General features: G+C 38.2%; 4 protein-coding genes and 1 pseudogene across 6 annotated transcripts in view; all 5 read left to right on the top strand.

Moving 5' to 3' along the window:
* The window catches only part of LOC111343551 (uncharacterized), a 31,963-nt gene extending 11,775 nt beyond the window's left edge, over positions 1–20,188 (top strand). Inside the window, exons 2-4 of one of the 2 annotated variants that reach the window (XM_088760930.1) lie at positions 13,240–13,554; positions 14,055–14,103; positions 18,024–20,188. In XM_088760930.1, coding sequence (XP_088617056.1) covers positions 13,240–13,554; positions 14,055–14,103; positions 18,024–18,718 — 1,059 coding nt within the window. In that variant the 3' untranslated portion in view covers positions 18,719–20,188. Of the gene's footprint in view, positions 1–13,226; positions 13,555–14,054; positions 14,104–18,023 lie in introns of both variants that reach the window. The other variant, XM_088760929.1, reaches the window with a different exon arrangement.
* LOC111343554 (uncharacterized) lies at positions 6,426–11,188 on the top strand. 2 transcript variants are annotated; one of them, XM_022950738.2, is made up of 4 exons: positions 6,426–6,517; positions 6,612–6,939; positions 9,146–9,179; positions 9,434–11,188. In XM_022950738.2, the coding sequence occupies exons 2-4, from the start codon at positions 6,625–6,627 to the stop codon at positions 10,126–10,128; spliced, it is 1,044 nt and encodes a 347-aa protein (XP_022806473.2). In that variant the 5' UTR covers positions 6,426–6,517; positions 6,612–6,624; the 3' UTR covers positions 10,129–11,188. The 2 variants fall into 2 exon arrangements, with proteins under 2 accessions (XP_022806473.2, XP_088618279.1); XM_088762153.1 differs by having other exon boundaries at positions 6,450–6,939.
* A 911-nt stretch (positions 20,189–21,099) lies between the features above and the next one.
* Positions 21,100–22,033, top strand: LOC148731511 (uncharacterized). The gene is given in 2 exon segments (XM_088761919.1): positions 21,100–21,170; positions 21,385–22,033. Coding segments are annotated over 2 exon segments (720 nt in total).
* Positions 22,034–23,039: 1,006 nt separating this feature from the next.
* Positions 23,040–25,545, top strand: LOC148731510 (uncharacterized; annotated as a pseudogene).
* Positions 25,546–27,500: 1,955 nt separating this feature from the next.
* Positions 27,501–27,861, top strand: part of LOC111343556 (uncharacterized) — a 29,061-nt gene continuing 28,700 nt past the window's right edge. The window contains exon 1 of the mRNA XM_022950739.2: positions 27,501–27,583. Within this exon, the coding sequence (XP_022806474.2) occupies positions 27,533–27,583 (51 nt within the window). The 5' untranslated portion in view covers positions 27,501–27,532. The remainder of the gene's footprint in view (positions 27,584–27,861) is intronic.

Here is a 27,861-nt window from a genome sequence, read left to right as displayed (position 1 = left end):
CTGGTGCTTAAGCTCTCTAATAACGAGCTTAAGATCCGACGACGGCAGACATCTGGGACGGCAGACTTGGTCGAGGGGGCTTGGAGAGAGATCGCCGTTGCAATGGCACGAAAAATATCCTTAAGATAAAGCGCGCGACGGCGGTTTGACTCGCTTTCCTCTTCGAGGTTTAGGAAAAGTAATGGCTACCTATAGAAAGGTTCGTGGATTGTTGATCGAAAGTTTCGATGATGGTGACATTCAGAAGATGAATTTTTACTGTTGAATGATGCCAGCATTTCAAATAATCTCGATTATCCCCACCAGAATTCAAATATTTTGACTAAGAAGGACTCGACGGAAGTGAGTGCTTAGCAGAGATCGTTACCGAAAAAGGGACATACCTATTCTCACAGACGTAATGGGGCTGCTTGATTCGTATACATGTGAACAAGGGACTCTAACGATGGAATTGAATGCCTTTCTCTTTTGTTGAGAAGATTAGCGTACCCTCGTTGGTACTCATAAGTGACCTTTTTAAACACAGCAAAAGTCTGAATCACAGCATAGACATGTATGCAAAGCAGCATAATACAGGTATAATCTTATCATGATGATAAATGTTAAACCAATTTCCTGAAGCAAACTTTTCTCGCTTAATCAAGTACGTTTTTTATGGCTGAAAAACATTACCGAAACTGTTGACTCTGAATATTTTCTCAGATGAACCATAGTTCACGGTGGTCGGTTAGACTCCAGAAAAGACTCCTGGAATAATATCATGGCCATCAATTTATGTCCGAACTAGTCTACGAATTTTCCATCGAAATAAAGAGAAATGGTGAGATTGTAAAACTTACTGGGTCGCTTGATTGACATCGAGCTAGTTTTAGTGACGAACTATGTATGAGAAAGGCAAACGAATTATTTAAAATTTCCATGAACAAATCGTTTATTAAACAACAACAAACATATGAAACATATGTGTGAGAAATGTAATTTACTGCGAAGGATCGTTCTCATATACAAATCGTTTATTGTTGCTCAGCCATTTCACAGACATCCTCTCATAACAATAAACTATTAAAATTGCCAACAATTTTCGCCCAAAGTAAGTTAGATGGCGTTATTTTGCTAAGGTTTACTCACGTTTTAGCCGCGACGGCAAAATGGCTTTCTTCACGTCACAGACAAGGCCGCTACGGCGGGAAACCTCAAAACGACGGCAAACGGAAGTAATTCTGGCGGTAACTTCACTTCCGCTTACCGTCCCAGATGTTTGCCGTCGTCGGATCTTAAGCTCGCTAATGTTATGGCTGATCTGTCATAAGTTGTCAGTTTACTCCATAGTTTAGGTCCTAAATAGCGTAGTGAATTTTTGCCGTACGTTATTGTGTTGTATCTAGGAATAGAAAAGTCGGTCAGTCTTAAATTATAGGAAGCGTTGTGTTTCTGAATATATTACAAATATTCAAGGGGCTAAGGTTGTGTTTAACTTCGTTCATTAAAATGCATATATCCTGTAAGCGTCTGTTTAATAGCGAAGGTAAATTAGCTTTCTGCAGCAAACGTTCATAGGTGGAGTGTTTATCTTTGAATACAGCCCTTAGGCCTCTTTCTTGAACTCTCTCCAATCTGCGACTATCACTAGATTTACAAAAATGCCATGTGAGATGGCAGTAGGTTAGATATGGTAGAATGGCTGCCTTAAAAAGTTGTAATTTTGCATTTGTTGGAATCAACGGAGTCTCATAACCACACCAATCCTTTGACTAGCTTTGTTATAGATAAAATTTATATGATTATTGAGGTTCAAATTTGAGTCAATTGTGACTCCGAGAGGTTGGAGAGTAGCGGTCGTGTTGATTTCCTCTTTGTTTACTAAGATAGCGCATTCTTCGATGTTATTTTTAGGGTTATTGTTGCTACCAATAATTAAGGTTTGGTATTTTTTAAGGTTACCAGATTAGATTCGTACCAGTTGGATTCTTTTTCCGTACTGTCTCTAAGTTTGGATATAGTAGTAGGTAGATCATGACCTGTATGGTAAAACTGATGGACGTCCGCGTACATTGAAAATCTCTAACATGATAAGATATATCGTTTTGGAATATATTCCACAACAGAGAACCCAATGCGGATCCCTAAGGATAGCCTCGACTGACTAATCTGTTGGAGCTGATATTGCTTCCTAACTTTACATGATTTCTCCTATTCGATAAATAGCTTTTCAGAAGTTCAATGATATTACCCTGGAGGCCGTAAGCTTTGAGTTTGCTCAGTAACAGCGGTGGATGTAAGGAGTCAAAAGCTTTTGACATATCAGTCGACATTACGCTTACGAAAAGATGTTTAACTCTGGCCTCTCTCCACCCCTCCATCAGGTTGATTAGCGTGGTTTCGCAGCTGTATTTTTTGCGGTAGGCTGATGAGTTTACACACATGTGTTTGTCGAAGTCGGTCGTAATTTGCTTGCCAATGAGCTGCTCAAAGACCTTACCAACACATGGTAAGACTGTGATAGGTCTGTAGTTTTCCTTACTGGATCTGTCGCTCTTTTTAAAATATAGGCGTCCATTCCCCACACTTCCATTCGCCTGGCCAAACCTTATTTTTTATACAGGCGTTGAAAAGGGTCTGAAGTGGCCAAGCGAGTTCCTTTGCTCAAAACTTAAGTGCTTTTCCCGGAATAACATCACAGCCGGTGGCTTTGTTGATATTACTTGACTCTAGAGAATCTTAAACTCGCATTTGTGTGATAGGTTTTACTTCAGTGCCTTGCGTTTGGTTTATAGATTCCACCACTATTTCTGAACACTTGGACGGTGTTCAAAGTCCTCCATAGATTGAAGTTCGGCGCTTTTGCCCCCGATTCCTTCGGCAATTGTGGCAAAATAGTCGGCTAGTATTTCGACAATTTCGCACTGATTTCTGACGATTGACCCACTTTCGTTTAGATGGATTTCAATATTGTGTGTATGATCCTTTTTGTTCAAGAAAGGCCTAAAAGTGTTAAAAACTCCTTGGGTCTCATTTGTAGATCTTCGGATTTACAGTAGGATTGTAAGCCTGCTTTACGAACTGCTTAACTTAATCTTTAACCTAAGTTATCTAGACAGTGTAAAACAAATAAAATAATAGTTAAAATGGGTAACTGCTTGTTGTTACATTTTGTTGCGTGCCTTATTTGGTCATGGAAAATTGCAGACTGACCCCAAAGGCATTGCAGAAACTCTAAACAATCACTTTTCAAGCATCGGTAAGAGCCTTGCAAAGGCCTTTCGTGGTTTAAAACCGACTCAGTACGATGCAGTTCCTACCTTATCGTTCTCTCTCAAGTATGTGACGTCAGCCTTTGTTGAAAAGCAGCTGCGCCTAATGAAAACCAATAAAGCGGTAGGACTAGACAACATCAGTGCACGTTTACTCCGTGATGCAGCAAATGTACTTGCTTCACCTCTGAGGGATATCATAAACCTCTCTTTTGAGAAGGGTCAATTCCCATCATCTTGGAAATGTGCGAAAGTGACTGCTCTTTTCAAAGAAGGTGATAAGTCCGATAAAGATAACTATCGTCCCATTTCTATCCTGCCCACGGTCAGTAAAGTAATTGAGAGAGCTGTTCATTCTCAACTTTACGGCTACCTCGACTCTAACAATCTGCTTGCTGTGAACCAGTTTGGCTTTAGACGTGCAAGATCTACCGCTTTAGCTCTAACGCAGTTTACCGATGAAGTGCTAAGTAATATGGATAAAGGTTTAGTAAATGGTGTAGTTTTTATTGATCTGAAGAAAGCCTTCGACACCGTTGACCATGTCATTTTACTCGGGAAGCTCAAATCTCTAGGATTACGCAGCAAGAATCTTGAGTGGTTCCATTCCTACTTATCCTCTCGTTACCAGAAGACTGTGATTGGTCAAGCCTCTTCTCCTGCGCGGAAGGTTTCCGTTGGTGTTCCTCAGGGGTCTATTCTCGGTCCATTACTATTTGCCATTTACATCAACGATCTACCCAAGGTCCTTCGGAACACTACGGTCACCTTATTCGCTGATGACACTGCTATCTACTGCTCTTCTCAATCAGCCCGTGACCTACAGACCATGTTGAATCAGGATCTGGACAGGCTAGCTCAGTGGCTCTACGAGCATAAACTTACACTAAATATCTCGAAGTCTAAATTCATGCTCATTGGCGGTCCAAGGAAACTTAACACCTTAGAAGAATTCACATTAATAATCAAGGAGAAGGAGTTAGACAGAGTCAATTCGTTCAAGTATCTGGGCGTAATTATCAATGAGAATCTGACTTGGACTGATCACGTGGATTACATTAAGACCAAAGTGTCTCAGAGGCTTGGCGTTTTACAGAGAATAAAACATCTTATGCCAAGAAATACAAGGGAACTCTTTGTAAAAGCCATGGTGCTGCCAATCCTTGATTATGCTGATGTGACTTGGGGGGATAAATCCAACACCACTCTGATGAACAAGATCCAATTACTCCAGAATAAAGCAGCTAAATTAATTTTAGATATGCCAAAGCATTCATCAGCAACAGAAGCTCTTGATCTACTTGGTTGGGATACATTGGAAAAAAGACGAAGATCTCATCGTCTATTTTTGGTTTTTAAGTCCTTGAATGGACTAATTGATTGGAATTTTAATTTTAAACATTTTAAAGACATGCATGATTATAACACTCGTTTTAATAACAACATTTGTAAACCACAATCAAAGCGTACATGGGGTCAGCATCGGTTTGTTTGTCATGCAGTAGATGACTGGAACGCTCTCCCAGACGGCATTAGGAACATTTCCGATTTTTCAGTTTTTAGACGTCTTGTTAAAAATATGTAGTCTCTTCTATTGATTATGCCCTTTTATCCTTTTCTTGATAACCATATTTATATTTTTTGTTATCCTTACGTTAGATTTATGCAGGGCCTCACTGAAAACCACACTTTGTGACGTGGGCTCCCTGTCAAAAGATCTTACTTACTTACTTATATCGTACTCGGGAGTCTATTTAACAATTGGTTCATGCTTTAGCGTGCACTATCGAGTTATGGAGCACGCGGGAAGTTTGGAGAGCACGAAAGAAGCGTAAGAGTTGCCCGAGGCGATAGCCGAGGGCAACTCTAGCTTCTTGAGTGCTCTCCAAACTTTCCACGTGCTCCATAACTCGATAGTGCACAGCTGAAAGCATGAACCAATTGTTTTAGAACATAGCCGGTGGAATTGTGCATCAAATGCGACGCGAAAAACGGACAACAATATCAGTTGAAGCGAATCGTGACGGCGCCGATGCCGAGTCTCCTTTTCCTTTGTTTTTCTCTTTTTCTGCCTCATTTAAGAACTCTAGCCCATGGGAAAAGGTCGAAACATTGTCTTCGTTTTCGGAATAGCAGGCCGAGTTTCTGTTTGTATCCATTATTGTCGCGAAATGTATTATTTTTCCCCGCACTAGCAATGGCCGCTCGCGCGAAAAAAAAATTTTTCTGGCGAAGTCGGATTTGCTGACGCTATCAGCGTGCACTATCGGCATTTTGAGCACGCTTACGTATAATGAATTTGATTGCGCGACTCTGCAAGCTATGTTCTAATTTTATATATGCTTTGTTAGCGGACATCTCTTGGTCATTTCTGCACGTAACATACAATTGACGTCACGCGGCCTCAGGACACCATGCGCGCGATTACTATTATCTTGAGGGGTATGCTGGACATCACTGGCCAACACATGATCCCAGTGGAAGAGGCACTACTAATCAAAAGAAAAATTTTGTAAATCCACATAGGAACATATTTGTTCGACCTTAAATTTAATTATATCAAACATGCATTACTATATAATGAATGAAAGTACTAAAAGATTAAAAATCTCTTTGAAGGGGCTTGTTAATGGCTTACAATTTAAATTTAGAGTATTTAAAACATTTTGTACCCAAAAACATTTGCTGCACTCGACTCAAATACTCAGAAATACCCCACTACTACATCGAGGCTGTTTTATATCTCATCCATGCTTACGAGGTATGGTAGTAAATTGTTCCAGGGCTTACATTTTAGAAGCTTTTTTTTTTTTTGCGCGCAAAGAAGTAATTTTTCCTCGGCAGGTGTTTAAAACAAAGTAACTGCGGTTTCATGGCCAGTTTTAATTTAGATTTGTTTTCCACCAATTTTGTTTCCTTTTGAAGTTTGCATTTCAAATCCCTGGTTTCTTCACTGTTACATAAAAGAGCATATTGTAACCTTTCCGGTGTTTCCATATTTTGTTTATCTAGAAGTCATGATAATTGCATTAGAAACCTGCAGGACTTGTGTTTTTCATTTAAATGTCAAAATATAGTCTTTGAGTAATTGGAAACGTATTGTTAAGAAAACAAAATGTCAAAGCTATATATACTATACGCAAGTACAAAATGAACTTTCAGACAAACATCACAGAAAGATCAAATTTATAATTAATACGAACGGTGCAGATTTATTCAGAGTTTTACTGTGTTGCACGGTGTTTTGCCTCTAGACTAAGTGAAGGGTGAGTTGAAATTTCTCTCTCTTACTGTCTTGTTTGACTATTTGTAAGGGAATTTAGACGTTTCATGCGTTCAGTAATCATAATTGGTCTTAAGATTCTCTCGACAGATGTTACTGCAAGTCGAGTACCTATTTGCATTCGCCTTGTCCATAGCGGCTAGGACAACTGAGGCAAGCGAACATAGCGTTTTCTTTCAAATCAAAGAAAACCATTTTTACAGCTTCAGAACAGAAAGCCCTTTTTGGTTTGGAAAAACTGACTCTTTGCTTTCCTGTTCCGTTTCGTGTGCGAGGCAAGCTTCTTGCAGATGTGCAAACTTTGTGGAGAACCAAGGACTTTGTTATCTTCTTCGCGGCGAGATGGAGACAAGTTCAGCAGCTGGGCGGCTTTTACAGCGAGATGGTTCTTTCTATTTAACGAAGGTATTTAGCATTGATAATATTTCATGGTTACTGATAAAAACTCATATTAAAACCCATCAGATAATTTATGCATTATCACGTATCTGTTAAACTACCCTTCTTTTCCATCAGAGGAAAATTTCTTACTTTTACAGCAAAAATGTTTTCTTTATCATCGCTTCATGAAACAAAAATTTCACACAATTTAATCTCAGTTCAACAAAACTACCAAAAGGGCTCGGGCCTAAGATTTGCAGTGCGCTGTAAGTAAAAGAAGGGAAACCAGTATAAAAATCGCGTGATCTCATATCTGTAAATTCAAATTGTGGCAAGCTCAAAAAATTGGCAGTCCATGACCGCATGTATCCACGGGATTATTTATAGTTGATTCACTTGTGCTGGCTAATTTCAATCAAAGACCAGTTTCTTATATAGGGGGAGTAGATATTATTATATGGAATGACCCAATTGTAACCAGAAGTAATTAACCGCATAAATATATTATGTTGACACCTGAACCACATTGACACCTGAACCGCCCGGGACCGCCCGAAACGCGCGATTAGCTCGCGCGAAAACACTTTTCCCCCTACCTCCCCTAGTAAACAGAATTTTGTCCCCAACTTTCTCTATGGTTAGGAGATCAACAAACCAATCAGAATCCGTAGCTTGCGCATATATTTTAATGGCCTTAGGGGGTACTAGAGGGGCATTATTCTATGCGTTCAGTACTTTCAGAATTTTCAACATAACACTACGCAATTTTTTGTCGTGAAGTCAAGTAAACAACGATCCAAGCAGGATGAGTTTTACCGCGTGAGCTTTGTACACGTAAGAAACTCGTACGTTTTTCGCTTGTAATAGCAAATCAAGAATTGTTCTGAATAAAACTGTCGTCCCGAGATATTTCTTGGTCATTTTCGTCTTGCTTCCTATTAACAGATACTATGAAACTTAAGATATCTTTACCCACTGGTGAGAAATTTGCATATTCACTTTGAAATTTGATCCGCATGCCATTTGCACACATCATAAGTATTCAGCGATTTTTATCATTCATGTCAATTTTTGAGTAAAAAACTAATCGGGGAGCAAATAATCGCAGCAATGCGACAGAAAACCTTCTTTGAGGAGAAAAAACAATACCTTTTCGGAGCAAATACTCACAGTAATGTGGCACAAAACCTGCAAGAGACAAAAAACGGTTCTGTCCTCGTGTACCGGTTCACAAGAGCCAATACAAAAGACCAAACAATACACAATAGCTGACCAATAGCTCCTAAACAAAGAAAGAACAATGGTAATTCCCTTGTGAACCGGTACACTAGGACAGAGCCCAAAAAACTATGATGACGATCGCCGACGCGAGATACAAAAATCGGACGATATCGCAGAAGACCGAACTGAATTCCAAGCATTAGTCTAAGGTTTCTATTGTTGCGGACGGACGGACGGACTTATACTCTAGATAGCATAGTATCTGCGACTTCACAGAAGTCCGTAGATACAAAAATGAAAACGAGCTCCAAAGGCAGTTCGTTTTTGAACTCTTGGTTGTCAGCGGAAGCCAAAAGCGTCCAAGTGTATAGTGTATAACGAACCTTAAATAACCCTTTCACCTCCAGTATCTCACTACACTGGCGTAGCCAGGATTTTTCAAATTGGGGGACACAGAGGCTACTCAAAATTTACACTGCTGCTCTCCCGCGTGTATCAGCGGGGTCAGTCGTATTATCGCGGGATGAAGGCCCATAGTAACTAAATACAAGAGCCGTTGACGAAAATACTTAGCAAAAAACACAATTTTTAAAAAAGTGGGCTTTTCAACAATGGCTTTTACGGCCAAGATATTGTCATGGCGTTTTCGCCACCTGAATATTGTAGGTTGTTTGCTCTAAAGTAGGCCTAGCGAGAGGGGGGGTCACGGGCACCCCAGGACCCCCCTGGCTACGCCCTTGCATTAGTAATTATCCTCCCTGTCTGCCATTCAGTTCTTGTGATGTTTGCTCAGAGAATTTGGTTTTAGATCAACTAATAATCCCACCTTAACTTGTACTTTTCTTTATTCTCATCACTTGTAAGATTGATATTGTATTGGTAGTATTAGAACATGAAATTCTTTCTTGGTCAGGTCTAGAAGTGTAAGAGTTAATAATTCCGTATATATGCATGGACATGGCATGAAGTCAGGATATTAACTGAGACGTATCACTTAACTCCAATACAGGTCAACCACCCAGAAATAAGCGGTCCCCACCCAGGTAAGAGCTACAAGTTACTGTTTCTAGGCACCATGGCCAACGTAAATTATCATATTTAATCGGACACGTCCTGATCCACTAAAAGAGAATAGCAGTTGATATTCTCTTCTCCACCGGGATATACTTAGGCCTTTTCGAGTTTTATATTTTCTAAGTTAATAATTTCCACTGCTTTTGGTGTCAACCATTTTCTAACACTCCTCCACAATCCATTATGACGTTGTTGGTCTAGTTCTTCATCTTTATCGTTATAGAACAAAACACTTCTCCACCCCTTGGTTCTAATCAGAATTCAGCAGTAACCTCGTGTCAGACTCTTCATAACCAATCTCCCACTACTTCCTCGGATGTCTACTGGATTGATCCAGATGGTGGTTCCCAGGCCAACGCTCTCAAGGCATACTGTGACATGGATACTTATGGCGGAGGCTGGACACTAGTATGGAGCTATTCCTTTACCAACTACAGTCATTTCAATGATGGTTCAAATGCAATCACTCCAAGACCAAATTGGCTGGTTAAGAACAAAGCGGATGTTCCTGTCTCAACAAATCCTCCATTAAATGAAACAGACTTCAACGCCATGAACTTCTCAATCTGGAAACAACTCGGCAGACAGGTCCTCATCAAGAGCAACATAAACAACTGGTTGATGTGTCATCCCGGAAGTGGCAGCTTGGTTGATTGGCAGAATGGTGACGTCAACTGTACGATCATCAAATACGTGGTTGACCCTAGCAAATCATCCCCGGCGCCTTCCAAATTTTTAGCTAAGACCAACTATGGACCAATGTTCTATTCGAGTGGGCGCTGGAGCAGCACCTATTATTATTTTGATAGTTATGCGGGAAAAAATTGGCCTACCCATGATCCTCTTGGAAGGAATGAGGCCAACCAAAAGAAAAATGTTGTTGATCCACATGGTAACATTTTCATTCGAGCCAAGTAGCCTCGACAGACAGCAATAATGTTGAAAGCTCTAACGCACATATCTTCGAGAAATGATTGACTTATTCGCACGAAATTACGTAGCAAATAATGTAATGACGAAAACTTATAAACTTATCAGTTAAAGGCTTATAGGGTATTGTTCGGATAAAAGTGTAACTTCCTACACCTTATTCATGCTGTAAAAATGTCACTACCAGATGGGAGAAGTCTGGATCGGATTGAGAAAGCTGAAGTTTCAGGCTCCCTCGATCCACACTTATGAGATGAGCACAAACAAAGAGTTAGCTACTCTCATCGTGTAAAGAGGCCAGATTATCTTTCAGAATTTTCATTTTCCAATGGAATTTTTTATAATTCAAATCGCTTAGCGAAACTTTGACTTAATGAGGTATTAGTCAATATGTCAGAGACTTCGTGTATCTCTTTTTAACTTTTTTGTACGCTTGTTTGTTTATTTTTCTGTTTGTATTCTATTGTTAAGCTCTCAATGTTTTAAAATATTGTTGTTTTTACCGCCATGCTCTGCTGCTGCAAACTAATGAACAGGATGTTTACACTCAGCTAGAGACATTTTAGTTGATTATCGAAAGCATTCTGGGATTGCTTTGGTTTTACATTACTTTTTACGCTCAGTGATTGGTTTACAAAACGTGCATCACCAGACAAACCTTTGCTCCACAGACTAAGTTATGTCATGATGGCATGCGTCAACGAGCAAACTATTTGCGATCGGGAGCTCTTGTCAGAACTCACTGAGTCCCCGATCGCCCAGCAATCTGTATGAGGGAAGCTCCAGCTCTATTTGCAGTAGGAAACAGTTTACTCCAGCCCTTTTGTGCTGCAATTTTTGTTATTCGTTTATTTATTCAATTACATCTGCATTTCATGTTTGATACTTCCGTAAGACTAACTTGGTGAAAATAAAAGAATCAAAGAAAATTAAAACATATAGGAATAGTTTTTTAAAGTCTTTTGTTGAAATGACTCATAAGCAGTTTATGGCGTGGTATCTGTTGACTTTGTTTTTACACGTTACATTAAAGTTACGTTATCTACAACACAGTAAAGTGATGTTGGCATGATTCATGTCAGAACATGTCTTTAAGAGGTTGAAACTTATCTTGAGTTTATTTATTTCTTAATGTTCTTTTATCCTTTTTTCATTCCACGATCCGATCCGCGCTTTGATTCAAGATCCAATCCGTTATCCATTCGTGATACTGTCCGTAATCCATTCGTGATATTGTCCGTCATCCATTCGTGATACTGTCCGTGATCCGATCCGAGTTGTGTCGACACCGAAACAGATGTTTTCTTTATGGCGCGATTATCGTAAATGAGTCCAAATAGTAAATTTTAGTTTGCGCACTTTAGTGAAGAGGGTAAGGAACAAAGGTCTTAAAATACACGCATTTTAAGGAAGAAAACATTTTTTTTCCGCGACGCTTATTTTGTCCTCTTTTAAATGAGATGTAGCGCTATTCACTAGACAGTGTAAATACCCGTCAAAAAGAAAATTGGGAGAAAAGGTTGTCATCACTTGTAATTTTTTCAATCTGAGAAGTGTGAGTTAAGACAAAGCGGTGTCAAGAAAGGTAATGATTAAAAGGCAAAATGGGTTTACAAGTAGCTTTAGCATTAGATTGAAATTAACCAACATTTAACTCAAAACTGTTTAGAAGGAAAAAAACTGTTTTAAAACACTGCTGTTAGTTGAGACTCACCTAATGCTATGCCAGATGGTTGTAAGCTCACAATGTTCCTTTCCTGTAATTAATTGGCTCTCTTCGAAGTAAAAAAATAATAATTTAAGGGAAATAGTAATTAAATTCTGACACACATATTTTTATGCAAAATGCTTGTCATCTTCTTCCCCAGAATTAGTCTTGTCATCCCGGAACGAAGTTTTATGCTTAGCGAGTCTTCAATTTGCTTGGAAAGAATCGATTTATTGGCAGAGGTACAAATGTAGTAAGGAATTACTTCTTTTTTTTGTCCTGGTATCATTCTGATCACTGTCTAATGCTACATACTTGTATAGTTCAGTTGTTAAATTGTTGATGAGGTGCTGTGTATAATTAATCTTCGTTGATGATGACGATCATTTTCATTTGATTCTGAGTTGTCGCTTCAACATGAGAGGCATTCTCTAGTGTTCTACCAATTTATTTTCTAATTCTGGTCTAGGAATGGCTTCGATAAACTTTAGATAATGATTGTGATAATACAATCTTCATTGTACATAAGTACCTTGATCACAACTCATGGAGTACCTCGCCTACCTTTGCCTTACTTGTAATTAATGCTTGATGAATTAACGCTACTATTTCAGTAAAATCTAACTGATCGTTAGAGTTAAATTATTTTGGCACGTTCACTTGTTTCGCTGAGGCATTTCGCCGTAAAACAATACATTGAAAGTGTAAAATTGTAGTGCAGGTAAAAGAAAAAAAGGATTAAAATATCTAGAGATAGGGAAGGTTTCTTACAATTTTGTGAAGGAACCTTTTTTGTCAAGAGACTGACACTCAAAATGCGCAAGTAAACGTTAAGTTAAAAAGACTATATGTTAGAGGTTTTCTTCTGAGCACCTGTCGATTGGATTCTATGTCGCATTTCGATACATTTGCATAAGTTATAGGATTTTTAATTTTATTCGCTGTTGGCCGTTAAAAATAGTTAAACCCTTCTGAAATGCTGATAACTTTTAAAATTTTGTCTGATTGACGATGCGATGGAGCGTTTCCGGTCAAGAATACAGTAAACGAATCATACAAAGACTACGCCTCCCCGCTAATCTAGCAGATCTATAAAACTTTCGTCACTCAGGGAAATGTCGCAAGAACAACAGGCATTCTGCCCAGTGATGGAGAAAGGGACTTTTAGACGAAGATTAAGGAATCATCAAATTCAGTTTACGATTCATACTAGCGATGCAGATCTTTTCAATAAGGTTTTTGTGTCGCGCAGTGTTTTGCCAACAAAAGATAAGGGTGGGCTAAAACTTCTTTCCCATTCTGTCTTGTTTCACAATTTTTTCTGTAGGTAGGTAATTTATATGTTTCTTAAATTTACTAATTAATAATTTGCCTTAAGATTCTCTTGACAGATGTTACTGCAAGTGAGGTACCAATTTGCATTCGTCTTGTTCTTAGCGGCAAAGACAACTGAAGGAACCGAAAATGGCGTTTTCTTTAAAATCAAAGAAAACACATTTTTCAGCTACAAGGAAGAGAGTCTCTTTTGGTCCATAAAAACTGATTACTTGCTTTCCTGTTCTGTTTTGTGTGCGAGGCAAGCTTCTTGCAGAAGTGCAAACTTTCTGGAGAACCAAGGACTTTGTTATCTTCTTCGCGGCGAGATGGAGGCAAGTTCAGCAGCTGGGCGGCTTTTACAGCGAGATGGTTCTTTCTATTTAACGAAGGTATTTGGCATTGATCATGATATTTCATGGTCACCAATAAAAACTCATGCTAACACTCATCAGATATTTTATGCATGATAATGTACCAGTTAAACTACCGTTCTTTCCCATCCGAGGAAAATTTTATTATTTTCAAAGCAAAAATGTTTTCTTCTATCATTATTTCATGAAAGAAAGACATCACAAAATTTAGTTTCAGTTCAACATACTAACAAAACGACCCAGGCCTAAAATTTACAGTGCGTCGTAAGTAAAAGAAGGGAAACCACTACAGAACTCGCTTGATCTCATATTTATAAAATTGACTAAATTACGGCTAGCCTTAAAAATTGGAGACGACAGCCAAAGGAAATTCGTTTTAAAAACTCTCAGTTGTCAGTGGAAGCCAAAAGCGACTAAGTACACATTGTACAATGAAACTATACCAGTTCCGTATACATACCTGGGCATGGCATGAAGTATGGATATTTACTGATATGTTTTACTTAACTCCAATACAGGTCGACGCTAACCCTAACCCTGACCCGAAAATAACCAGTCCCCACCCAGGTGAGAGCTTTAAATCATTGTTTATGCTGGTAACCAGAGGACTAATATAAATAGCTGTTATATTTCATCAGATAAGTCTTGATCCATAACAAAAGATTATCACGTATAATGCACGATCCTCGCAGTAGATAGCGCGAGGATCGTGCATCATACTCATCTAATACCGCAGTTCAAAATATATGAACTTCATATATTTATTCTATCTCATTTATCACTTTCACGGGTTTATTACGAATCAACTTAACGGCTTGCTCCCAGTTGGCTTGTTAGCTCAATTGGTAGAGCGCTGCACTAGTATCGCAGAGGTCAGTGGTTCGAGTCCCGTACAGGCCTGATTTTTTTCAGGTCTGATTTTCGCTATTGCATAAATAGCGCTATCTACTGCGAGGATCGTGCATCATACGTATCTAATATCGCAGTTCAAAATATATGAACTTCATATATTTATTCTATCTCAAGAGATTATCAGTTGTTATTATCCAACTACACGTATGATGCACGATCCTTCGCAGTAGATCGTGCATCATACGTATTTAATACCGCAGTTCAAAATATGTGAACTTCATATATTTATTGTATCCAACTACACTCCGTATAATACAAATAACGCCATAGACGAGCACAAGTATCACGCGGTATTTGTACTCCAGAGAACCGATTAGACAGGTTTTCTCGCATCGCACAAGCGAAGAATTGGATTAAAGTTACGAAAAAAAGATGACGGAGAATGTGAATCATATTTCCGACGACGAGGAGTCGGAATGGCTGGCAAATATAGATCCAAGTTTATTAGATGAATCGAACGAAAAAAAAAGTTAGACAACCAAGAAACTTCTTCATTTACTGAAGAAAATAGAAAGAGGAAAGAGACAACGCGCCAATTCCGTTCCGCTTTCCAACTTCTGTCACGCACTCCTTGTAAATAAATATCAGCGAAATTCGCCCGCGCTGAAATAAAAATTTGGCGTGGTGGATAATAAATAACTTATTAGAAGTTTTGTTGTGTAGTATCGCTGAGTATTTTTCCTCGTTATTTGTATTTTGACTCGCCATACGGGCTCGTCAAAATATGGCACAACTCTTAAAAATACTCAGTAATACTCCACAACAAAAGGTCTAATTAACGATTATTCCACGAGCGCGCGTTCAATGATATGGGATGATAGATAGCCAACGCGGCGCGTAGCGCCGAGTTGGCTATAATCATCTCATATCCAACAAACGCGAGTGGAATAATTGTTTCATTAAAAACGCTACATTAAATTATTAAATTTTATTACATTTTTAGCTCCCTTTCAATTTTAAGCTTATACGTACGCTTACCATATTGTAGTTTATGGTATATTGGCTTAGATACCATAATGGCTAAGCCAATGAAAAGTCGTGAATTGCATTATCCAATGATCCAGTTTTTAATAATAAGGTATATATATATATATAAACAGAGTAAAAAGGTAAACCAAACGATGATCTCCCAGTACAAGGATCCGCGGAGGGTACAGTGTTTCAATGAAAATATCAAGTAAGTGTAAAACGATGAAACATAAAGCAAACTTCTAACTGTTCCAGCTTTAATGTGGCGACGTTTCGGCCTTCGGCCTTCTTCAGGTGGAACGTATTTACATAAAAACTAAAAACTAAAAACTGGGCTTTTAGCTTTTAGTTTTTAGTTTTCATGTAAATACGTTTCACCTGAAGAAGGCCGAAGGCCGAAACGTCGCCACATTAAAGCTGGAACAGTTAGAAGTTTGCTTCATGTTTCATCGTTTTACACTTGCTATATATATATATATATATGTAGTAGCAAATGGACTACTCAAGTTACGCACTTATAAAATATATATATAAAATATATAAAAAATCCTGTAAAAATTTGTTAAACTGATCCATATGTGCGTAACTTGAGTAGTCCAAGTTGCCTATTTTGCCTATTGCGAAATAGGCAACGTAGGATCCAGGACAGTGCTCGACAATGAAGGAGCGATTACAGTAGCAAATGGACTACTCAAGTTACGCACATATGGATTTTAATACAGCCTGTTTCGTAGACCAACAAACGTTGATCCACTCATCTGTCAAACTCCATACACACTGAGGCATCGCGACGGTTAACTCTAACTCAGCAACGTGATCACATGACATTGTTCAAAAAATTCAAATCTTGAAAACCGTGCGCGCGCCGATAATAGCGTTAGGAATACTTGAGAATATATTTTCGTCGATGTCTACAATTGGATATTATTTCACTTCGCTTGTTTAAAGAGGCTTCATGTGGATAAGATAAGATAAAAAAATTCTCAGTGAGGCATAAATTGCAACGTTTTGTGGCATTGGAATATGCTCTAGCCCTAGCAATAATTTTCCATGAAATCGAATAGTCTTCCCTCTTCTCCTTGAGTTTCCACAGGTACTTCCTCAGCTCTGTGTCATTTCGCCGTCTCTCGTGGTTGAACGACATTCGGTGGTTGCGCCATCTAGTCTTAAAATCTGTCGCTGTGAGGCCAACGTACGTTTCAGTTTCTTTCCTGGTGGCGACTGTGGCTTGGTAGACAACCTCGCTTTGCAAACATTCCCCTCCTAAAGGGCATTCGTTTTCGTTTCTGCAGTTGCACAATCTTTGGGGCGGCTTTCTTCGGACATTTTTGCGTTCCTGATTGTGGCTTTGTTATGCCCGTCAATGATCTGTTTCATATTGGGTGTGCATGAGTAGCTCAGTTTAATGGTGTTTCTATTGAAAATTTTCGTCACTTTGTGGGTGACTGGAAAGCACTTGTCAATAAGGTTAATAAATGCTCTGCCAATGTTGGTTTGGACGTTTCTGTTAAATGGTGGGTTAAACCAAATTATGTTTCTTCGCCTTTTGGTTTGGTAGTGCGGTCGGTGCGGTTCCGGTTCAGTGAAGTGCAGCTTGTATGTGTAGCCACTCTCGTGTAACGCGTCTTGGTAGGGAGGTTCGGCTTTGTCAAACATGTCTTCGTCGGAAGAGATTTCAGAAAGTCTTTTATTAACTGCTTCGGGGATGTTTCGTAGAAACCGACCCAGTTGTCGTTTGATCGACCCTTCAAAACAGGAAATTGGAAAAATAAGCAAGAAAATTCTCGAAAATATTAAACAGAAACTTGTAAATGCAACAGGCGTTAATCAATGGAAGAGCACATCCTCTGTGCTGCAGTGGTTCAAAAACTTACCAAATAAATGCGAATCTGCTTTCATCAGCTTTCTTTTATCAGTTCTGATGAAGGTCTCGGACCGAAACATTTTTATTAAACTTTCTTAGACTTTTTATTTGAGTATATGTCTTTCTTAGCTCGAGGTTGTCCGTCCTCTCGTGTACTACAATATATAGTACGATATATTAGCCTTCGGGCGAAGCTCATCACCTTGTTGTGATTTGAGCACTCGCGCATGGCAACGTGTCTGCACTTGGTCCCACAAGTGTAGCGCCCAGGCAATGGTTTATTCCAGAGCTTGGCCCAGTGTCTGCACTGCACTGATGAGACCCACATAGGTCGAAACAGTGTGCACTGTCTGCAGTTATATATATATATATATATATATATATATATATATATATATATATATATATATATTGTAGTACACGAAACATTTTTTGACCGAAACGTTTTTTGACCGAAACGTTTGACCAAAACGTTTTTTATTAAACTTTTTAGACTTTTTATTGAGTATGTCTTCCTTCGCTCGAAGTTGTCCGTCCTCGTGTGCCACACTACTTCTCCTATACACATACATAAATATATATATATTTATATGTTCCCTTATTCACCGTCACTTGAGCCTTTTCAAGTTTTACATTTTCCTGGTTTGTAATTTCCACCGCTTCTGGAGTCCACCATTTTCTAACCCTCCTCCATAATTTCTCATAACGTTGTGGGTCAAGTTAATCATGTTTATTTTTACAGAACAAAACACTTCTCCACCTCCTGGTTCTGACCAGAATTCGGCAGTAACCTCGTGCCAGACTCTCCATAACCAATCTCTCATTACGTCCTCGGGTGTTTATTGGATCGATCCCGATGGTGGATCCCAGGTCAACGCTTTCAAAGCTTACTGTGACATGGAGACTGATGGAGGAGGCTGGACACTAGTATGGAGCTATTCCTTTACCAACTACAGTCATTTCAATGATGGTTCAAATGCGATCAATCCAAGACCGAATTGGCTGGTTAAGGCCGAAGCGGATGTTCCTGTCTCTACAAATCCTCCATTAAATGAAACAGACTACAACGCCATGAACTTCTCACTCTGGAAACAACTCGGCAGACAGATCCTCATCAAGAGCAACATAAACAACTGGCTGGTGTGTCATCCGGGACGTGGCAGCCTGGTTGATTGGCAGGAAGGTGATATCAACTGTACGATCATCAAATACGTGGTTGACCCTAGCAAATCATCTCCAGCACCTTCCAAATTTTCAGAAAAAACCAACTATGGGCCGATGCTCTATTCGAGTGGGTATTGGAACAGCACCTATTATTATTTTGATGGTTACAAGGGCTATAATTGGCCTACCCATGATCCTCTTGGAAGAGATGAGACGAACCAAAAGAAAAATGTTGTTGATCCACATGGTAACATTTTCATCCGAGCCGAGTAGTTTAGACGGACAGCAATAAACTAATAAACTCTTACACATATATCTTCCAGAAGTAATTAACATTTCCGCTCAGAATAATTACATTAGCCAACAAAGAAACGACATTTGATGAACGTATACGTGAAAGCATCTTGCTCTATTAGTAATCTAATTACACAATGGAAAAGTATTGCTACCAAAAGGGATAATATTAGATCAGAGTTTGGAAGCTCTCTCGGAAACTGTAGACAATGATTTCGTTGTTGTTACATTTCACTATAAGATACGGGAAAATGGTGATTATGATCTTAGTTGTGTTAGAGTAAGATGGTTGTCTTGTATGCTCAGCGACGCGTTTGTTAACCTGCTGATGTGATTGCTAAGAAATGTTGTTTAGATTATTAAAAAGGTTATTTAAAAGGAAACGCGTGTTAGTGCGTTTCATTTTCGAAAGCTGAAGGTTCAAGCAAGTTCCGGATCCACATTTAACGGATGAACACAAACAAAGCACTGGCTACATTCATCATGTAAAGACACTAGATAATCTCTCAGAAGTTTATTTTCCAATCGAATTTTTGATAATTCAAATCACCTAGCGAGATTTTGACTTAATGAGGTTTTTGCTCACTATGTCTGCGATTTCTTACATTTTTTCCTTTTTTGAATTATTTTTCTATGTTTGTTTGTTTGTTTGTTTGTTTGTTTTCTTGTTTAAACAGTGTTAAGGTCTTGATGTTTCAAAAATGACTGTTTGTTCCGCTAATATTTACGATGCTCAAGCGAGCCACAAAACTAGATATATAGCTGCACCCAGCTAAGTAGAGCAATTTTCAATCGTTTGTGGAAATCAATCAATCAATGTTGAACTTATTTCAGAGGTTTCGCTTTACCTTTAATTCACGCTCTCTGATTGGTGTACAAACTCTCGACATCCTCTCAAAAAATTGGACGCAATACAAAACTAATCTTCATCTGGCTACAAGCGTTTTCCCGCGCCTTTCGCAGTGTCTATTTTTCACTTTAAGTTCTTATTGGCCAATGATGATGTAACCTTTGTTCTGGTTGGCTGTTACGATTTCTCATTGTGATTATTTTTGGTGTATTCCACACTCAACTAATACCTTATCCGTATTTGACGTAATGAAGTAGGTACTGCTCAATAGGGTTTGGGTTTCAGCCTCTTGAGTCTTTTAATTACGTACCCCTTTTAAAATCAGGTAAGTAATTTCTTTATTCGTTGTATTAAACGGGACGAGTGGCGGTAGTGGAAGTCTTGAACCAGTTTACAGTACAGCTTATAGAACACCAAAGGTATAGACTAAGTGAACTTGACTCATCTGACCATAGCTAGATAAAGTGACTTAAAGGAATCGAAGGTTAGAAAATACATGGAGTCATCTTTGTTCAAGCTTGTAAAAGTCATTAAAACGTGTATTACTATAATATTTATGTGATAAATACAACAAATAAAAGTAAAACTTAAGTTTGAAAGGGCTGTTAATGACTAGCAAATTAAATTTCGCGTATTTAAAAGCATCATCTTTAAAAAGAATTTAGCATATTTGACTTAAATATTCAAAAATATCTACCTCCGTCCTATTATATATATTTTTATGAGGTCTGATGGTGACTTTGTTTCAGGACAGACATTGCGCTTTCTTTTTCGCTGCTTTAAACTCAAAAAAGCAATTATTCCATGCCAGATATATAATATAATAGAAGGCCACTAAGTTTTTATTCTCAATTTCTATTATGTGTCTCCATTTTAGCCACATATTTCAATTTTAATGGTTTCTTCATTGTGGGATCAAAGAGCACATTGCAGCCTTCCCGGTGTTTCTCTATTCTGTTTATGTAGATGTTATGATAATCGCATCATAAACCTGCAGGAATTGTGTATTTCATTGAGATGTCAAAATTGATCTGTGGAGTAATTGGAAACGTGCTGTTACGAGAAAAAAAAAGTCAAAGCTGTTTTGCTCTACTCAAGTAGAAAAATAGACCCTTAGACGAAGATCACGGAAGAAGCAAATTTACAATTAACACTAGTGGTGCCGATTTTCGGTTCAGAAAGGTCTCTTTTTGTTGCGCAGTGATTCAGTTGCCTTTGGAAGAAAAACGTAAGTCAAACTTTTCTCCCCTTCTTTCAGTCTTGTTTGACTCTGTCATCTTTAGGCAGATAATCTATAAAACTATATCTGTATTTATATCATATACCTTTTAGTATTAATGCAATTCAAGCTTTCTATGACAAGGGGAATGATGGGGAGGTTGGAATTTAGTATGTAGTTATTCCTTCACTCCAGCTTTCCCTACATCACTAATAAAAACTAACTTATTTTTGTGATGATTCAAACGCGTATCACCCCAACGCTGTAAAAAAGTCGACGCGTCTATCGGTAATGATAAGGCAACTGGACACTTATATTACTATGGAAGATGCAAATTTAAGCAAATCAATCCAAAGGAGAGAGTAGGTTTAATATTTTAGCCCATTCGAGTTCTTTAGCAAAAAGGAGCATGAATTATCGTGTTACGCAGTCTTAATACTGATGCACTGCACTTGCATGTCCAAAATTTTCGGCGAATATCGGTTCTGTATTTGATGCTCATGGGTAAGTTTAGGTCGACAAGTCTAACAAGACATCTTTATGATTATTGAAAACAACGCTTCTCCCCCACCCTAGTTCTCACCAGAAGTCAGCAGTAACCTCCTGCGAGACTATCCTCAAACAACATCCCACTACGTCCTCGGGTGTTTATTGGATCGATCTCGATGGTGGATCTCACGCCAACGCTTTCAAGGCTTACTGTGACATGGATACTTATGGAGGGGGCTGGACACTAGTATGGAGCCTTTCCTTTACCAACTACAGTCATTTCAATGATGGTTCAAACACGATCACTCCAAGACCAAATTGGCCGGTCAAGGCCGAAGTGAATTTTCCTGTCTCTACAACACCTCTTTTAAATGAAACAAACTACAACGCCATAAACTTCTCGCCCTGAAAATAAATCGGCAGAAAAGTCCTCATCAAGAGCAACATAAACAACTGGCTGTTGTGTCATCCCGGCAGCTTGGTTGATTGGTGGGAAGGCCGTACGATCGTCAAACACGTGACTGACTCAAGCCTCAAATTGGTACCATCCAAGTTTGCACCGAATCGAGACATGTGCTATGAGCCGCTGTTCTATTGGACTGGACGCTATAGTAGTACTTATTATTATTTTGATGGTTACACAGGAAGAAATTGGCCTACCCATGATCCTTACGCAAGCAGCAGGCTTAACCAAAAGAAAAATGTTGTAAATCCACATGGTAACACTTTCATTTGATTCGAGTAGCAAACACAGTCAAACAGATTTTTACTCAGTCACATTACTTCCATAAGTGATGGACCTCTTCTCACGATATCAATACCTTATCGGACAAAAAAACATGATGAAAGTTAAAGAACTTATCAGCAAAAGGGTATCATTTTGATATTTCACTTTATTCTTTTAACTAATTAAATGTAGAAGAGCATCGAAGCCAGAAGTGAAAGATTCGAGCATGTGCTGAAGCAGCCCTTAAATACTCCCAATTAGATGATTGCTCTGGGGATCATTATTCTACCCATAATGCCAGAGGAAAACCGAGCCCTCCAAGTGAAAAATGATCGTTCCAACTTAAAAAATTATCAAACGCATGAAGCTATATGTAACAAATTTAACAAATAATAGGTATAATATCAGTTTGAAAGGATTGGTTGATAAATAAGATATTAGAGTATCTCTTCAAAAAGAGCCCTTACTTTTCATTTCCACTCAAAAAAGTAATTTTTCTGTGGCAGGTGTTCCATACTAAATAGCCATGTTTTCATCTCCAGTTTTAACTTTGTCTCTCACCATTTTTTTTTCCTTTTTCTTAATTTTGCGTTTCAAAATCTGTTTCTTTACTTTTGCATGAAAGAGATTATTGCAACTTTTCCAGTGTTTCCATACTCTGTTTAACTAGAAGCCATGGTAATTGCATTAGAAACCTGCAGGACTTGTCTTTTTCATTTAAATGTCAAAATATAATCTTTGAGTAATTGTAAATGTATTGTTAAGAAAATAAAATATCAAAGCTATATATACTATACTCAAATACAAAAATGAACTTTCACACAAGCATCACTGAATGAGAAAGTTTATAATACTTACAGTGCAGATTTATTCACGAAGATTTTTTGCCTGAGGAAGCTAGTAAAGAGTAGGTTTAAATTTCTCTCCCTTTCTGTCTTGTTTGATTATTTTGTCTACAGGCAGGTGATTTATACGTTTTATGCATTTATTTATCATAATTTGTCTTAAGATTCCCTCTACAGATGTTGCTGCAAGTCGAGTACCTATTTGCATTCGTCTTGTCCTTAGCGGGAAAGACATTTGAAGGAAGCGAACATGGCGTTTTCTTTCAAATCAAAGAAAACCACATTTTCAGTTTCGGAACAGAAAGCCTTTTGTGGTCTGAAAAAACTGACTCTGCTTCCCTGTGCCGTTTCCTGTGCGAGCCAAGCTTCTTGCAGAAGTGCAAACTTTCTGAAGAACACAAGACTATATGTTACCTTCTTCGCAGCGAAATGTAAACAAGTTCAGTAGCTGGGCGGCTTTTACAACGAGATGGTTTTTTCCATTTAACAAAGGTGTTTCGCATTGATAATATTTCGTGGTTCTCAGATGGTGACAAAAGATTAGTTAAGCATTATCACGAACAAGTTTAATTCTCTTTCATTGCTGCATTATGAGGAGTTTTTTGACAACGATAATGATATCTGCTATCATCATTTCATGAAAAGAAAAGCTCCACAAATTTTGATTTCGGTTCATCAAAACTACGCACTCGGGCATGGAAAAAAGCAGGAAAAAACTAAAACGAGAGAGAAGGCTTATCTACGGAGAGACGTAAATGAATTGAGTAAAGATTCCAATAAAGATCCAATAAAGACGACATGATCAAAATAAGTTCGTTTTAACATCAGATTCAATATCCAAAAGCACATAAAAAGCTCTGCTGTAACATTCTGCAATTAACCAATGTGACTTCAAGAATTTCTTCCGCATGCGCATGAAGTATGAATATTAACTGGATGTACTTTTTAACTGCACTACAGGTCGAACTCCCAGAAATATCCGCCCTCCATCTAGGTGAGATAAACAAATTTAATATTGGTAGCTAGAGCACTGAAATAAATTACTACATCTAATAGATAAGTTTTGATGCACCGTGATAAATTTCAGTTTTTTATATTTTTCAAGTTCATAATTTCCACCCAAGATTTGGTGTATTGTTGCCATAGGTTTTGTTTTTCATTGAAAAGTTGTCAGCATTTGTAGGTGTCGATCATCATCAAAACACGACCTGCCAAAAAATCGGAAGATGTATACGACTACTAAGAATGGTTTGGAATGTCTTTGTGGTTGTTCAGCGTAGTATCATTTGACGAGGGTAATAAAAAAGAAATGTTTTGAGTCTGAGTCCTAATTTCCTGAGAAAGCTCGAAGTAATTGCCAAAAAAGACTGAAAAGAAAAACCCAATTAAGTTAAAGACCCCATACATAATCATGATGTCATTTCAAAATGTAAAACTTCTATATAGACCTTCTTATTCAGAGAACATTTTAATTACAGTGCGGTGAGAATAATGTATATAAATATCGCGATAAAAATTTTACTTTTAATTTTGATTTATAGCTACGAATTTTTAACTTGTACTTTTATATATTTGTGTTTTATTACTGATGTAATTTTTAATCTACATAATTTTCGGTCTGAAATATTCAGTCGTAAAGCACCATGAACATACGGATATGGCGCTACAGAAATTCCCATTATTATTATTATTGCTATTATTATTATCATTATTATTATTATCTCTTTCATCACAGTCTTTGCTGGTGTTATTATTACTATTATTACCATTATTATTATTATTATCGTTATCAAAGTACATGTCAGTAAACATAACCCTGTTGTTCACCTCTATATCCTTTTATACTGCTCAGGGATTTATCATTGGCTCTTTCTTTGATGTTCATAATTGAATTTAGATCAGTAACTCTAATATTCGTTACAGGATCACTTTCGGCGATTAAGTCGTTGTTCCTATTGTGCAACTTTATGATTGCAGAAAAAAACTCTTCTCCGCCCCCTGGTTCTGACCAGAATTCAGCAGTAACCTCGTGCCAGACTCTCCATAACCAATCTCTTACTACGACCTCGGGTGTTTATTGGATTGATCCTGATGGCGAATCCCAGGCCAATACTTTCAAGGCTTACTGTGACATGGAAACTGATGGAGGAGGCTGGACACTAGTATGGAGCTATTCCTTTGCCAACTACAGTCATTTTAATGATGGTTCAAATGTGATCACTCCAAGACCGAATTGGCTGGTTGAGGCCAAAGCGGATGTTCCTGTCTCTACAAATCCTCCACTAAATGAAACAGACTTCAACGCCATGAACGTCTCACTCTGGAAACAACTCGGCAGACAGGTCCTCATCTAGAGCAAAATAAACAACTGGTTGGTGTGTCATCCAGGACTTGGCAGTTTGGTTGATTGGTGGGAAGGTAATATCAACTGCACGATCATCAAATACGTGGCTGACCCTAGTAAATCATCTTCGGCGCCTTCAAAGTTTTCAGAAAAAACCAACTATGGGCCGATGCTCTATCTGAGTGGGTACTGGAGCAGCACCTATTGTTATTTTGATGGTTACACGGGCAGAAATTGTCCCACCCATGATCCTTTTGGAAGAAATAGGGCCAACCAAAAGAAAAATGTTGTTGATCCACATGCATGGTAACATTTTCATTCGAGCCAAGTAGCAAAGACAGACAGCAATAAAGTTAAAAGCTGCCAGGCTGCCTTGCTCCGCTTGCCCCTATGGTTATTGCAGGCAGCCAGTACTCTAACTTATACTTTTTAATATTCTCTTTGTTGTAACTTTTTCTGAGCAAGTGTGAGTACAAATAAAGATTGTTGTTGTTGTTGTTGTTGCTCTAACGCACACATCTTCAATTCAAGAAGTGATTAACCTATTTACACGAAATTACGTAGCAAACAATGCAATGTCGAAAACTTATAAACCTATTAGCTAGAGGCTTATAGGCTATTATTCGGGTAAAAGTCTAAATTTCTACACCTTATTCATGCTGAAAAAAATGTTGGTACCGGAAGGGAGAATTCTGGATCAGATTGTGAAAGCTGAGGTTTCAAGCTCCATCCATCCACACTCATGAGATGCGCACAAGCAAAGAGCTACCTTCTCTCATTGTGTAAAAAAGCCAGATTGTCTCTCTTAATTTTTTTTTTCCAGCCGAATTTTAAATAATTCAAATCCTTTAGCGAAACTTTGACTCGATGAGGTATTAGTCAATATGTCACAGACTTCGTGTGTCTCTTTTAATTTTTTTCGTACGTTTGTTTGTTTGTTTTTTCTTTTTTATTTTTAAGCTCTCGGTGTTTCAAATTGTTGTTGTTTTTACCGCCGTGTAAGACTCATGCAAACCACTGAACTGGATGTTTACACTCAGCTAGAGACATTCTCAGTTGATAATTGAAAGCAATCTGGAATTGCTTTGGTTTTGCATTACTTTTTGAGCTCTGTGATTGGTTCACAGAATGCGCATCACTAAACGAACCTTCGCTCCAGAGACCAAGTTATATCATGATGGCGTACTTCGACCAGCCAACTATATGCAATCAGGAGCTCTTGTCAAAGCTCACTGAGTCCCCGATCCCCAGCGATCTGTATGCGGAAAGCTCTCGCTCTATTTACAGTATAAAACAGTTTTCTCCAGCCCTTTTGTGCTGAAATTTTTATCATTCGCTTATTTATTCAATTGCATACCTATTTCGTGTTTGATACTTCCATAAGACTGACTTAGTGAAAATAATAGAGTCAAAGAAAAATTCAAACTCATGAAAATACTTTTGTAAAGTGTTGACATGACTCATGAGCAGTTTATGGCGTGGTATCCGTTCACTTTGTTTTTACACGTTACATTACAGTTACGTTATGAATTCAAATTTTCGTGTATCTTCAACGGATACAACACCGTGACAGTAAAATGAGGAGTCATACCAAAACATGTCTCTAAAAAGTTATGATCGAGAGGTTGAAACTTATTTTGAGTTTATTTATTTCATAATGTTCTTTCTCTCCCATTTTTATTCCACGATCCGATCCGCACTCTAACCCAAGATCCAGTCCGTGATCCATTCGTGATACTGTCCGTGATCCGGTCCGAGTTGTGTCGACACCGAAACAGATGTTCTCTTTATGGCGCGATTATCGTAAATGAGTCCAAACAGTAAATTTTAGTTTGTGCGCTTTAATGAAGAGGATAAGGATCAAAGATCTTAAAATACATGTATTTTAGGAAACAAAATATTTTTTTTCTGTGAAGCTTATTTTGTCCTCTTTTATGTGAGATGTAGCGCTACTCACTAGTGTAAATACCTGTCGCCAAAAACATTTTTTTAACTGAGAAGTGTGAGTTAAGATAAAGCGGTGTCAACAAAAGGTAACAAAATAGGTTTACAAGTAGCTTTAGTATTAGACTGAAATTAAATAACAATTAACCCAAAACTGTTTAGAAGGAAAAAAACTGTTTTAAAACACTGCTTTTAGTTGAGACTCACCTAATGCTATGCCAGATGGTTGTAAGCTCACAATGTTTCTGTCCTGTTATTGGCTCGCTTCGAAGTAAAAAGATAAGAAATGGTAATTAAATTCTGACATACATATTTTTATGCAAAATACTCGTCATCTTTTCCAGAACTGGTCTTGTCATCCCAGAACGAAGTTTTATGTTTAGCGAGTCTTCAATTTGCTTGGAAAGAATCCATTTATTGGCAGAGGTACAAATTGAGAAAAGCATTATTTCTTTTTTGTTCTGGTATCACTCGCATCACTGAATTATGCTTCATACTTGTATAATGCAATTGTTAAATTGTTGATGAGGTACCGAGTATAATTGAGAGTAACTAATGTGCGAGCCTGCGAGCCGGAGCCGTTTTTTTGCGAGCCTCGAGCCTCTTCTTGCGAGCCACTGTTTGTTCTATATATATCCCTCCGTTTTCTCTCCTCATTTTATTCTAACAGTCTTTGGCTCCTCTCCAGAAAGCATTTGAAGGTG

This window comes from Stylophora pistillata, chromosome 5, assembly GCF_964205215.1.
Source record: "Stylophora pistillata chromosome 5, jaStyPist1.2, whole genome shotgun sequence".
Classification (NCBI taxonomy): Eukaryota; Metazoa; Cnidaria; class Anthozoa; order Scleractinia; family Pocilloporidae; genus Stylophora; species Stylophora pistillata.
This window is presented reverse-complemented; position numbering and strand designations above follow the sequence as displayed.

Bases quoted from the DNA above. Each gene is read 5' to 3' on its own strand.
- LOC111343554 (XM_022950738.2), top strand. From the start codon at position 6,625: ATGTTACTGCAAGTCGAGTACCTATTTGCATTCGCCTTGTCCATAGCG. The intron at 6,940-9,145 runs GTATTTAGCATT...ACTCCAATACAG, and splicing joins GTTCTTTCTATTTAACGAAG to GTCAACCACCCAGAAATAAG. The intron at 9,180-9,433 runs GTAAGAGCTACA...TTATCGTTATAG, and splicing joins AATAAGCGGTCCCCACCCAG to AACAAAACACTTCTCCACCC.